The sequence below is a fragment of the Suncus etruscus genome, chromosome 8 (genome assembly GCF_024139225.1).
Source record: "Suncus etruscus isolate mSunEtr1 chromosome 8, mSunEtr1.pri.cur, whole genome shotgun sequence".
Classification (NCBI taxonomy): domain Eukaryota; kingdom Metazoa; phylum Chordata; class Mammalia; order Eulipotyphla; family Soricidae; genus Suncus; species Suncus etruscus.
Window position 1 is genome coordinate 75,858,929 of NC_064855.1, and position 14,983 is coordinate 75,873,911.

General features: G+C 30.1%; 1 protein-coding gene across 2 annotated transcripts in view; it reads left to right on the forward strand.

Moving 5' to 3' along the window:
- The window catches only part of PCDH17 (protocadherin 17), a 96,874-nt gene that overhangs the window by 36,383 nt on the left and 45,508 nt on the right, over positions 1–14,983 (forward strand). For both annotated transcript variants that reach the window (XM_049778936.1, XM_049778937.1), the window contains exons 2-3: positions 1,753–1,811; positions 1,946–2,118. In XM_049778936.1, the coding sequence (XP_049634893.1) occupies positions 1,753–1,811; positions 1,946–2,118 (232 nt within the window). The remainder of the gene's footprint in view (positions 1–1,752; positions 1,812–1,945; positions 2,119–14,983) is intronic.

Genomic DNA, 14,983 nt, shown 5'->3' on the forward strand with positions numbered 1-14,983 from the left:
TTTTTTGTATTTTAATAATTTGGAAGATGAACTAAACTTTGTTTTTGGTTTGGTTTTGGGCCACACCCTTTGGTGTCCAGGGGTTATGCCTGGTCCTGCATTCAGAAATTGTTCTTGAAAAGCTCGGGAACCATATGAGATACTGGGGATTCAACCTGGGTTGGCTAAATGCAAGGTCCCAAAGATGAATTAGACTTTATTAAATTAATGTTAAGAGCTTTAAGTAGTCAAATAATTATTTTTTAAGTAGAAAAATAGCTTAGGTTTTAAAAATTGTCAAATTGCTTTTGCATAAGTATATATCTTTGACTAGCCATCACTTACTTTTACTAGATTAAGTTCTGATTAAAATCTGTAGATTGTAATCGTAAAAACAAAACTAATAATTTTTAAACTTTAAAACACATTGAGGGAAAAATATTTATAACTAGCTACTAATTAAAAGTTGTTAATTAACTGGTTCAAGAGTGAGAAATTAATTTATTCCTTACTTTCATATCATTTAGTTTTATAAAGGATATTAGACTACACACACAAGAAGTAAGGGATTAAGAATTTTTTAATGTTGCTCCTGATCTCAAACTCCCAAGTGAAATGTAAATGGATTTTAATGTATTGTTCTTAACACTATTTCACAGTATTTGAGAAAATATAACTTTGATATATAGGGACAAATAAATATATTGTTATTTTAAATTAACATTATTTCTAAGTAAAGCACGTTTTGCACTACACTAAGCCTTACCTTGGGCCCTCTGCTTCATGAATTGCATGCTCCTGTGTCACTGATACTCACATGCTGGGTGATCTTGTAGGAACCCATAGCAGCTTCAGTACACAATGCTATGATATGAAGTGATTCAGAAAACAGGAGAATCTTTGTTGCTGAGTCAGCTGCAAGAACAAGTAATGTGTATGAATGTACAGTATGGAGGAATCTATGAAAGATCTAGTCTCTTTCTCCCAAAAGACTCTGTTCTACGATAGAAAGAGAATTCAGTCCTTTTTGGCAGCCCTCCAGGTCAGTTTGGAAGCAGTAAAAACAACCAGAAAACAAGCCTGGTTTCTCAATGTCTTCACTCAATGTTTTAAATAACGTTTCGTTCTTATTATCATTTACTTAGATTTTTAAAACCAGGAAGTAGTATCCCATTCCATAATATTCAAACGTAGTTTCCACAGTAGTAATTTTATAGTTGTGAATAAATTATAAATATAAATTCAACGGTTTGTTCCATGCTTATTTTGATTATTGTCAACATAAAAGGGAAAGACCCAGTATCTCTTAAATGGGGAATAGATGACACTAAATGATACTAAACAGATGACACTAAATCAAAGAATGCATAGATCAGAACACATGACATAATTATATTTTTAAAAAGATATCATTAAAGAATTCAGACATACTTATGGAGAGATTTATATCATTTTTCCACTCCTCCCACAAATATTCGATCATGATATCTAAAAAATGAAACAATACATATTATCCATCATAGTACTAACAGAGAATGCCAGTTATGACTGGCTCATTGTTTACTTTAACAGGTAATTTGTGGACCGGAATCATTTAATTGTTCTGAGTACATAATTACATGTCAGCAATTTCCAATTTAATTAAAATGTACAAATGTGAAGATTAAGGGAATTTTTGAATTATTAATCATTTTTCCACTAGGAAATCTTGTTGCTCTGCAGGAGATTTGTCCAGTGTACAACTATACGTATTTTTTTCCTTCTCTTTCACAGACAGACAATTTTCCCGCAGAGCCCAATTACATGGGCAGCAGGCAGCAGTTTGTTCAAAGGTAAGGCCTATTAAATAACTTTCTCAGCTTCCCCATTTGCATTCGTGTCAAAATTGCTTTGCAAGAGACTACACTTCAGATTCAAACCTGTAGAGACAACACTTTCTCTTCTCTTTTCTTTATATGTATTTCAGTAGCTCCACGTTTAAGGATCCAGAAAGAGCCAGCCTGAGAGACAGTGGGCACGGGGACAGTGATCAGGCTGACAGTGACCAAGACACTAACAAAGGCTCCTGCTGTGACATGTCTGTTAGGGAGGCACTCAAGATGAAAACTACTTCAACTAAAAGCCAACCACTTGAACAAGGTGAGTGAAGCCTTCTGATGCTTACAAAGTGTAAAGTTTAAGCAATCATTATAAACCTATTAGTACTAGACTTTCAGTTTATTATAGTGGAATGGACCATTGATATTATTTCAAGAGAAAGGACAATTCCTAAAGTTGTCCCAGACAAAAAGTACTATTTCATTAACAACAGTAAAAAAGGGCTATTAATGGATATTAGTTTTTCATTTTTAAAAAAAGCAGTTTGACCAAAGATTGCTTTTATCTTCAAAGACACTTCCTAACCTTTCCTACTTTGTCATTTGCTAATAATGAAAATTTTGCATAAACTTATTAGATATGTACATTTTGATGTGCTTGTTTATAAGATTGGGCCTAGTGCATTCAATATTTTGAACGCGAGATGAAAACTTGATTGGGATTTCATAATTCTTAATATTGTTGGTTTATTTGTAGTATGACTTTTAGTTTCAAAGTAGTTCAAGAGAATCAAATAGCTAAGCTAGAATTTGAGTTTTTGAATTACATTGAGTTTCATGGATATCAAATAAGCGTGAAATTGCATAGCCTGATAAATACAAAAAGGAAATACTTCATCATAAATATATAGACATTTAAAAAAATCTAACTTCAATTTATTTAACATGACTTTATGAGTTTTATTTGGGGGGTAGTGGGATATTTGCTAATGATTTACTCACAAGAATTAAGGAGCTCTTATTGTAAGTCTCAAATGCTATAAATAGGTCTGTTTTCATTATAAATTAAAAGAGTAAATGTATAATCATATTGTAAAACTATTATTTTGTCTTACATTAATTCATATAATAGTATTAAAATTGAAATAGTTTTAATATATTCATTATTTAGAATTTCAGTTTTTTAGTGAAGAAAGCATACTTAACAATGTGAGAGCTTCTTTCATTTACTGATGAATGAATCTTAAATAGTAGGTCTATATTTTTCCCTAAAGTACATTTTGTTCTATCCCATATATGTCATAAATATAGATAGTCATTTTTACTAAGTTGACATTTCATTGTAAATGAATGTTCACAATACATTTAATTGAGAACAAATATATATTCAGTATAATATATTCATATATGTTAATATTTATGTACTGAATATAATTATGCTGTATTTTTAAGGTTGATTTTTTTTCAAAAATATTAATTTTATATGAAAGAAGTATTAGATTACATTTTCTGACCTTTCTCCATAGTAAACTTGTGTGTAACAATATAACATTCTTTTAAGATAAATTATTTGAATACATTTTAATATTAACAGTTCCTAAAATTTGAATGATTACTTGAAGTACTTAAGTGGCCTTGATGAGTTGTGACTATGTGACATTATAATACATTAAACTTTAGTCCCATTTAAGAAAATTGATTGTTGGATTGTGATAAGCAGGTACATAGATAAATCTATCTCTATGTGTAATAAAATGATTGACAGATAATCAATTGACTACTGTTTCCAAAATTGCAAAAGTAGATTTGCACTTATTTTCATATCTTCAGGAGAAATTTTCTTAGTTAAAATAGTAACCTGCTTCTCTCAGTAAGATTTTAATTCCTTTCCAAAGACTTACTGAGTAACACAATAGATAGAAAGATTCCAGTAGACAAGAATGTTTTATTTACATTTAAAATTAGAGTAATAAAAAATAAAACTTTAACCTTAATATAAAAGAGAAATATTTTATAAAGGTGGCTATATTTCCTGAAGGAACATTTATTTGACATATATTTTAATTTGTATTCTACATAAAACAATGCACAATATACATGCTTGTAGAAAAACCTTGTCTGAAACATAAATTCTACCCATCTATATCAATAAATATTGAAAAAATGTGATTATAAACAGTTATACAGTAGGTGAACTATTAACTATGTGAGATATAGGCTGAGTTCCACTTAGATGCATGTTTTTAAAATAATTTCTAAAATATATTGCATTAATTTATCTATTGATTTGCTTATAGATTCATTTATTTCATAAAGTTCTATCATTTCAATGTTGATTCTTATTTTGTTCAAATATACTAAAAATAAATTAAAGCTGAAGCTGTCACTATGAATCAGTATATTTATACCTAAATATATATATTTACAATGCACAAACACATCTTAAGATTTCACTTTCTTCTACTCTCATTATACTTCCCATCTACTATATATTTCTCCACTTTTTAATCTACCTTCCTTCCTTTCCTCCTTTTTTCTCTCCTTACTTCCCTCCTCCCTTCCCTCCTTTCTCCCTTCCATCCTTCCTCTCCTCCTTCCCTCCTTCCTTTCTTCCCTCCTTCCTTCCCTCCATCCTTCCTCCCCTCTTTCCCTCCTGCCTTCCCTCCTTTCTTCTCTCCTTCCTTCCCTCCTTCCTCTTTCCTTCCCTTCTTCCTTCTCTCCTTCCTTCTCTCCTTCCTTCCCTCCTTGCTTCCTTCTCTCCTTTCCTATTTCCTTCCCTCCTTCCTTCCTCCTTTCCTTTTTCCTTCCCTCCTTCCTTCCCTTTTCCTTCCCTCCTTTCCTCTTTCCTTTCCTCCTTTCTTCCCTCCTCCCTCTTTCCTTCCCTCCTTCCTTCACTCCTTCCTTCCCACCTTCCTTCCCTCCTTCCTTTCCTCCTTCCTTCTTTTCCTCCTTTCTTCCTTCCTTTCCTGCTTACTTTCCTCCTTTCCTCCTTTCTTCCTTCCTTCTCTCCTTCCCTCCATCTTTCCTTTCTTTCTTCGCTCCTTCCTTCCTCCCAAATTCTTCCCTTCCCTTTCTCCTTCCTTTCTTTATTACATCTATGATTGTTTACACTTAACTATAGGACTTCTTAATGTGATTAACATTAGTTTATATAACCTAAAATATAGTTATTTTATCTCATAAAAAAACATGAACTTACAGACATTTTTAAACTTGTGTAGAAAGGTGCTTTTTTAAACCTAGAACTTGGTGTGCCTGTGTTACTGTCTATAAAACTTCATCTACAAATGAGGGAATTTGTTCAAATAGACATTCTAATTTATTATCTTGATACAGCCAAATTATTATGAATAATTATAATAATAATGAAGAGTGCCTTAAAATCTGAATACATGTGTGCAAAGCATAAAGAAGAAATCAAAGAGCATACATGCATACATTTTTTTTGTTGTTGTTGTTTATTTTGTTTGGAGCCATTCTCAGCAGTGTTCGGGTATAACACTCCTGATAGAGTACTCAGGAATCACTTCCCACAAGTTCCCGGATGTGGGTAATCAACTCTGTTCAGCTACTTGCAAGGAAAGCGCCTTAACCACTGTACAATCTCTTCAGCCTCAGCATGCCTGAATTTTATGAACTTTTTAATACTCAATTCTTATTACTTTTAGTTTTCATAGATAAGTAAAGTTGCTCTCATATTTCACAGAAAGTTTCTCAACATACTTCTCTATAAATCAGTAAATCATGAAGTCAATATTAGATATAAAATAGCATGTCATGTGTCTTTCCTCTAAACACGTTTTATATTATTCTCAGAAGGAACAGTTTACTGGAAGTACTTTTATATTAGGAAGTTTCTGTAGAAATAAGCTATTGTCTTGATAAATCATGTCTGCTTATTTAACGGGCATCAGGAGGAAATGCTTAATTAATTCAATACAAAATTATAAAGAATACATTTGTTTATAGGGGAAGCTAGAGGAATAGGACTATGATGAGTAGTTGACTAGTAGTGGTCAGAGACTGCAATGGAAAATTCCTAGTAATGGAATCTAACTCCTCATCTGCTGGGCAAATGACAAATCTCCTTTCAGCCTAAATTGCATGACTTTTTGATCCTTGAGATTGTTTTTTCAAGTTATTTATGATTTAATTTAAATGTATTTTATAATTTCTATTTTTATTTACTAAATTATATGTTTCCACTGTTCTCTACAGCTAGAAAATCTGACTTCTTAAATAAATTCTGGGTTCAAAACATTTCACAGAACTATTTAACTCCTGATTAAGTCTAGTAAAATAAAATCAGTAGAAAGTTGAGAACATGACAAATGCTAAATAAACCCATTTTGCTTTCAGTGAGTACCATTTTTAAAATTAAATTATACATGACTGGAAAGACAGTATAGAGATTAGATTCTATACAGAGCATCACATATAGTCCCCCAAGCACTGCCAAAAATGATCCTAGAACACAGAACAAGGAGTAAGCCCAAAGCATCACATGAATTATGTATATCTTTAAGAGTTGCCTTTCTTCTTCCCAGAGGATGTTCCTGAAAAATTGCAAAAAGCAAAGCAATTGAATTTTGTTCTTGTTACTCTACTTTTATGTGAGTGTTTGAGTATTACATATGAACTCTACTCCTGAAAATTTTCCTCCCTAATTCTCTGTGCAAAACTGAAATTTCACCATATTTTGATTAAAGTCTCATCAAAATAAACTGTATCATGAAAAGTTAATTAAAACCATAGTAGGGAAATAGAAGAACAGAAGTTGGGTTTGAAATAGAAACTATGTGATCAAATATAAAATATTATTGAGAAAGATAATAAACATTCTAAACAAAACAACCTTAAATATTGTCTGATGAAAGGTATTCTTTTGTAAAAAAAAATCATATTATTATCGAGTTCTGTAAGTTTGTATTACACTCTATCTAAGAGATTTGATTATCAATTTCTCCACCTTCCTGTGATGTGTTTCAGGACTTTTGGGCTTAATCTGACTTCACAGTTTACTTGGTAATATATACCCCAAATTACTGTCATTTTTAAGTTTATTTTTGCTCAGCAAACATTGAAACTCTTCCCTAGTTCACTGCTTTAAACACATATACTGATATCTCTTTTCCTCTTGGTGTCAACATCTGCTTCCAGAATTCAGCAATTGATATAGAAAAAGAGAATTTAGCATCATTATATTTGCTACTGATTATTAAGACTATCTTAGAAGGTATAGCAAGACTTACTATACACTCAATGTGATTTTGAGATATTTTTCAGAAGGTACAGGAATTGAGTACTAAAACATTCCAAGTGTGGAATGTAAGGACAGTTTTTGAAACTTTTTTGGGCTCATATCAAGGATGGGGGCAACTTTTATAGATATAATTATTATTTATTTAATGACCTCATAGAACTGGAGGATATTTGACTTTTGTAGTTGTTTTTCTTTCATGATGACAATATAATTTTAATTTTTATAGATAAAATTCTGTACAACTATATAAAAAATTTTATGAAAGTAGGAGTATATCCATAAAGCATGAGAATATGAATAGTTGTTAAGTCATTTGTTAATTAAAAATTGACAGATGATAGTTAATAGATTTATTTTGCCCCCATAATGAGAAAAAATAATCTGTTGATAGCTTATTTTATTACTGTAGTTTATCTGTTCTTTTGTAAGTCATGCAATTGAACATTAAGAAAAATATCTGGGGCCGGAGAGATAGCATGGAGGTAAGATATTTGCCTTTCATGCAGAAGGATGGTGGTTCGAATCCCGGCATCCCATATGGTCCCCTGTGCCTGCCAGGGGCGACTTCTAAGAATAGAGCCAGGAGTAACCCTGAGCACTGCTGCGTTGACCCAACCTCCCAAAAAAAAGAGAAATATCTAACCACAGTTAAATATATTTTGCAGGCAAGAAGACAGTAATTAAATGACGTCTTAAAGTTTTCTGTTTACTGGTAGAGCTAATATTAGTGTCAGACTTATAATTTCTATCAAAATTTTTCTCATTCTTTCATGCTATTTTTCTAGTATATGATATAAATTATATTACATTCCATTCTAGATTTTCCTGCATTCAGCTCACAGGGTGATTGTCTTTCCTCATTTATATGACTTTCTGTATATATTTTTTTCTAATAAAAAGTAGTTACTTCACTGAATAATACATACTATAAAGTTTCCAAGCAGTTATTTTAGATTTGTCATTAAATTTAATTCCCCAAGTAATCTGAAGCTGTAAATAGCCATGCTTGAGAACTCAATTCTTGGTATTTTTTTAGGGGTGAATAAAAATTTCATGTAGTCATATATTTTCTATTTATTTAGTGAGTACAATAAATAAAATTTCTTAAAATAAAATAATTGTATGTTACAGTTGTATATTTTGACACAGTGTGTTATATTCTTAAATTTTTCAAAAAGCAAGCAAATTTACATATAGTACCTTTGATTTGCATGCAGTACCTAGTCCTCTTCTAATTGTGGATTCAGGGTATTTATCTTAGTAAATTAAGGAATGGCCTATCCAGGAAAGATTTTAATTAATTTATCTATTCAATAACTCTTTTCTTTAACAAATTACTATTTCATATTTGGAGAAAATGAGGCTCAAGGAACAGTTTGTTAGGCTTTCTGATAAATGGCAAGTCACTCTTGATTTCTCTGAAGAGAATTATTATAGAAAAAGAAAAAAATGAGATTTCAAAGATCATATTATGAAACTTTGTTCAGAATTAGAGGCAGTTTTTTTTTTTATTATTTGAAGAAGATTTTCAAATAAGGTAATCAAAGAGATATATAGAACAATTGTTATAAATGGTATTACATATGAAAAATTCTGAAAATTTTCAAGGTAATATTTTCAGAATGCTAAGGCAAATGATTGGAATGAATTGTTTAAAAATGGAACTTTATAGATGATATTCATTTTTGTAGAGTTAATAAAGTATCTTTAAAGAAACATATTTTAATAAAAATTTGAGCGGAGTTAAAGGAAACTAATAATAGTGATCTGATAATAGGTGAATTCAATCTTCTTTATTCAGTCCAGGTAAGTTCATCAATCTTCAACTGGAATATCCTGGTAGCACTCACTATGAAAAAATCCACAAGTTTTTAGCCAAAATTTTGACTTTTAACACAGAATGGAATAAATGAGTAAAATATATAGCTCATGTCAGTTTAAATCAATACAATGAAAAACAGCTACAATGAAGTGTTAGGTTATAGTTATGTTATAATTTATGATGATTTAGTAGTAATACAATGAAAAATAGCTACAATGAAGTGTTTATCCTGTTTTCTGAGAAATAATTAATAGAAATAGTAAAAATTATATTCCAATCAAATTTAAAAAATATTTTATCCCCTGTAGAATAATAGTTTTGTTGTATCTTTCTTTGTTTTGGGATTACACCCAGTGTTGCTTCAAGGTTTATTCATGGCTCTGTTGTGATCACTCACATGACTGACTTGTGAGACCATTTGACATACCAGAGGTTGGTCGAAAATGAGTCAGCACATAAAAGTGACAGCTGCACTATGTCTGAAGCCCTGCTTTGAATTAATTTTGACATATAAATACTTTTAGAAGTTTAAAAGCAAACAGGAAATATATTAATGTTTTAGCACCTCATAAAATCATTTTTGTAATAGCTTTAGAATTTACTTGACCAATAACAAATGTAACATGTTTTTACTACACATGTATGTATGTTTTACACAGATAGAAATAGAGATAGATTAGAGATAGATAAATGATAGAAGTTATATATTTCATAGCAATCGATTTTAATCTCATGGATTTTATTTTCTTTGAGATTTTATAATTTATTCTAACAGATCTAATTGCATTGTTCTTTCTTAATCTTGAGTGATTTTCTTTCTTTATTCAAATGATTTTGCTTATCACTCAATATGCATTTTTTGCTCTAAAAACTAACATTTTAAATGATATGTAAGAGATAATCAATAGAAATCTTTTGAATGATTTAATAGACGCAGGATGCTATAGTATTTTACACTTTAAAACAAAAATATGATGGATTAGAACTTGTGGGATCATCTCTGATAATATTTTTAACTAGTGATGTTAATAGGAATAAATTTCATCATTATTGATGGCATAAGGATAATTGTTATTTTATTTCTACATATATGTGAATAAAGTATGATAATTAAATACTGAATTTTTTGATAGTGATTTGAAAATAGAGTATAAAAATAGAAAATGGATTAAGTTATATTTGAAATAAGAATACTAAAATAATCACATACTTAGATTTATGTGGCAAATCATAGACTATCGAGGAACAGTAAAAGAGAAACAATGTTTATAAATTTTAGGGTGTAGTGTTAAAAAAGAAAGAAAATGTAATAAATGAAAGTTAATTATCTAAAGTTAAATTCCTAATTACACTAATCTTGAGTATCAGAAAGGAGTTTATATATGATATCATTGGTAATAATAAACTTTATTGTAAATAAAATTACTTAAATTTTATTTTTGTTAATATTTGTGTGTGTGTGTGTGTGTGTGTGTGTGTGTGTGTGTGTGTGTGTGTGTGTGTGTGTGGTAGTGGTGGTAGTGGTAGCGGCTATTATTTGGTTATGCCTGGAAGTGCTCAAAGATTACTCCAACACTGTGCATTAGGATTACTTCTGGCATTGTTCAAGTGCTTAGAAGATCATGTTTTGTGTTACAGGGGCTCAAACCAGGTCCAGTAGTTTGAGTTTAAAAAAGCTTCTTAACTCCAGTGCCATCATTTTGGGCCCATATTTATATATTTGTTTTAGTAATAGGCAAGAGGTGAACTTTTCATATCCCAAGTACAAAACTAATCAAACAAAAAAGAAAGACTGTGTTTAATATTTTCTTATTTTTGTGCAATATAATGCTATATAATTAAGTTGCTTTACCCAATGCGTTTTAATTAAAGTTATTATGAGCAATTAAACATAATTCAAAGAAAAATTATTCAATTAAAATTACCATTCATTTATATTTGTTGATAATGCTCAAACTTGATTTTTTCCTGTCACTTTTATTTTATAGAAAAATTGATAACTGTAAAATATAATTTCTAATTCAGCTCCAAAAGATTAGGCATGCACCACAAACTATGTAATTTTTTTCAATCATATCACAAATATTAACAGTATCACTATTCAATTAAAAATATATCCTTTAGTATATATAACTTCACAAAGTACTTTTAAATAAATGTATACACTTCATAACTGATGTGGTGACACATCACATAAATAGAAGAAAAGTTTGAGCATAATAAAATTGAAATTTGAATCACATATTGATGCCCTGGTCTAGTGAAACTTGTCAGTCTGTCTGCTTTTTCCATTCTTGTTCCTTTCTCTTGCTTAAAATAGTCATCAATCATGTGAAACTAGAATTCATATGGCAATGATTCTAAGTTGAAAATTCTAGTGTTTCTAAGTTGAAAATGGGGTATTATCCTTTTCGATGTAGAGTTCAGTCTCATATTTTAGTGATATTCTTTAAATATAAGCTGATTCATATGTTCCTAAAAATATCCTGTTATGTATGCATGCTGGGTTATCAATATGACATTTCTGGTATAAGAAAACACATATACTAGAAGCAGCTATTTTCTTTTCTTTTTCTTTTTTTTTTTGTTAGTTTGTTTTTTGGTTTTGGCATTGCATCCATCAGTGCTCAGGGGATACTCCTGGCTCTGTGCTCAGGATTCAATCCTGGTGGTGCTCAGGGGACCATATAGGTATGCTGAGGCTTGAACCTGGGTCTGCAGTATGCAAGGCAAATATCCTACCCGCTGTGGTATCACTTTGGCACCCAGAAACAGTTTTTAACTTAAGTTATAATTCTCCATGTATAAACTCTTAAGCTTATCAAAATGATACTTCTGGACCAAAGAGAGAGTACAATGGTTAAGGTGCTCTTGCTTTGCATGTGTCCAACTTACAAAGTACTGTAAAAACAGTAAAAGTCGGGGCCGGGAAGGTGGCGCTAGAGGTAAGGTGTCTGCCTTGCAAGCGCTAGCCAAGGAAGGACCGCGGTTCGATCCCCCGGTGTCCCATATGGTCCCCCCAAGCCAGGGGCGATTTCTGAGCACATAGCCAGGAGTAACCCCTGAGCGTCAAATGGGTGTGGCCCAAAAAACCAAAAAAAAAAAAAAAAAACACAGTAAAAGTCATTGGGTGAATTAGTCTTTAATTCCCCCAAATAAAGAGGCCAGTTTGCTGCACTAGAAATATATGGTTAAAAAAATTATTGTTTGTTAAAAGAGCTTATTTACATTCATTTACATAAAGTATGTATTTACTATACAGTCTTCAATAAATAGCACATCCATTTTTTTACTATTTCAAGTTAGTTTACCAATTTAAGATAATTAATCTTTTATATAGCTGAACCCAAATTTTAACTTAGTTTATTGATTTCCAATTTCATGAATATTTTCTTTACTTTTTCATTATCAATATCCACAAAGATTTAAAAAAGTTCTAATCAGAATGGGTTTTAGTGTTTAGTGAGATATCAACATTTCTAGGATAAATAACTAATATTTTGGTAAATAACTGGTGAAAATTTTTAATTTCCCAGTCTCAAAAATTTCCATCCGGTCTTAAGTATAGTATTTGGCTTTGGAATAATATTGTCTCACCAAAGCAACGTGCAAAGGTAGTCCAATGTGCATTAGGAATAGGTCCAAAGAGAAATGTAAAAATATAAAAATCTACAAGTAACCAATTGAGCTATGTAATTTCTCTGTGTGATACATGTGAATGCAGTGTTCAGGATATATTAATATTAAATTAATATTAAACAAAATGTATAAATTTGAGTTAGTGTTAGAATGTTTATTAATAAACTAAAACAACAAATTATATAAAAGAGATAACATGAAAACACAGACTTTGGAAAGTAGTAAGGCAATTATTAATGTAAAATAAAGACTAAATGAGTAAAATGAAAAAAATGAAAGCTTCTCTTATGATAAATAATGAATGGGACATTGGGTTGGTTACAGAAAAATTCTACATCACTCAAAATGGTCAAATATTAAATGTAGTAGTTTCAAAACCCAGTGAGTGGTGTTCCTTTATTTATGAAGTACCAATGTAAATAACAGTTTTCATGTACTAATACTAAAATCATTAATTTAGATTATACATTTAGATCAAAAGAAGTATATTAAAAACTTTGCAGAAGCTAGAGGATAGTAGAGCAGAGAGGTTTTGGCCTTGCATATAGTCAACCATTGTTTGATCCATGGCATCCCATGAGGTCTTCTGAGCACTACTAGGGGTGAACCTTGAGTGGACAGCCAAGAGTAACCCCAGAATACTGCTGAGTCTAACCAAAACTCAAAATTTAAATTTGTGAATTAGTTAAGAAAAAGAATTACTGGAAATTATTATTATATTAAATATTTTCTAAATAAAAACTTTCTAACTGTGCTTTTCAGAGCATTATTGAAAATTACTATGAATATACTTTAAGAGTTTCATATATGATCAATTATAGATATATACACTTCATATATCCCACATATAGTTTGTATATATATATAAGAAAAACCTTCAGAGCCAAGTACTTTTCAAATATCTAAATTGTAATTTGCTAATGATGCCTTTGCCATAATTTTACAAAATGAATTAAATATTCTTAGCTAAATATCAAATAATTTGAACATTTTCTATATATTTGCAAGCACCATCAATGTTTAATGACATGGCTAATTTTTTAGTTTCACTAACTTTTCTCTTCTATCAGTTTAATAATGTTAATCACTATTCAAATTTACTTTAATCAAATAGCATAGGAGCCACAAAATAACAAAGGAGCTGGAGCAATGGTGCAGTGAATAAGGAATGCACTTTGCACACAGAGGACCCAAGTTCAATCTCCTATAACTCCAATATCCCATATATTTCCTGAGCACTGTCAGAAGTGATTCCTAAAGGCAGCCAGGAGTAAGTTTTGATTACTGCCAGACATGTACTGAAAAGAAAACAAACCATGAAAGAAAAAAATATAGCACTGTGTATCTGGGGGAATCTATTCATTGCATTAATTGCTTTTCAAAAGTCATATTTCTATTCTCCTTTGATTCTAATATGTACTGAAATTAAAATTGATTAACTAGAATATTACCAAAGAAATACTTATTAAATATTAAAAAGAAATAAAAATGAGTTATTTCTGTTATCTGTATTTTGCATCTATTTTACTTGAAGGAGATTGAAAGTAATTTATTCTCTTATCACTATAATATCACTTATAATTATGTTTTTGACCTTATATTTATCAAAAAATTTATCAAAAACATTTATCTGTGAAAGACACTGCCTATATATCACAAAGTGATTAAATTATGTACAAAAATATAACGCAGCCATTTACTTTATGTCAATATAGAATTGTATTATTTGAAGCTTTTGATATAATATGTATTTTTACTTTCTCATTATTGAGATACAAATATATGCAAAACAAACCTAAGATCTAATATGTGAAATAAATGAGAAATGTAAATATGCAAATAAATCAGAAATGTAACTGTCATTGTTAAGTGTCAATTAGATGGATTAAAAAGATATAGCTGTGCAAAGTGTACAAAAATATACAAGTGTATATTTTATTTAAAATATTTAAAGAAAATAAACAAGTTAAAAAGAAAGGAATCTTAATGAAATATGAATGTTAATAATAGTGAATAAATATTAGTCCATTCAATGTAATATTGATACTATTCACATGAATAATTAATACTAAAATTGTTGTGAGGTACATGGGATTCTACTTTGTATATACTCAGTCTTCTATAATTATAATTGTGATAAAGTGAAAAAATTAACTTGTCAATTTGAACATTTTGACTTTGAAGGAAAATATTTAAGGCATAAAATAGATCAGAACTTTAGATATTATCCTACAAATTAATCTCAGTGATTCTTGATAAAGTGTGGGTGTGAGCATGACCAAAGTGTTATAACATGGTAAGGAAAATTTCTTTGATTATATAGACAAATTCTAGGAAGTACAGGGTAGTATGAAGGAAGCTAATCAGAAATAATGATTTTTCTGGACTGTAATAAGTACTCAAGCAGAAAACAGCTTTGCTTGTGATAATTTAGGAAGTATTTATTTTCCTCTGCAACCACAT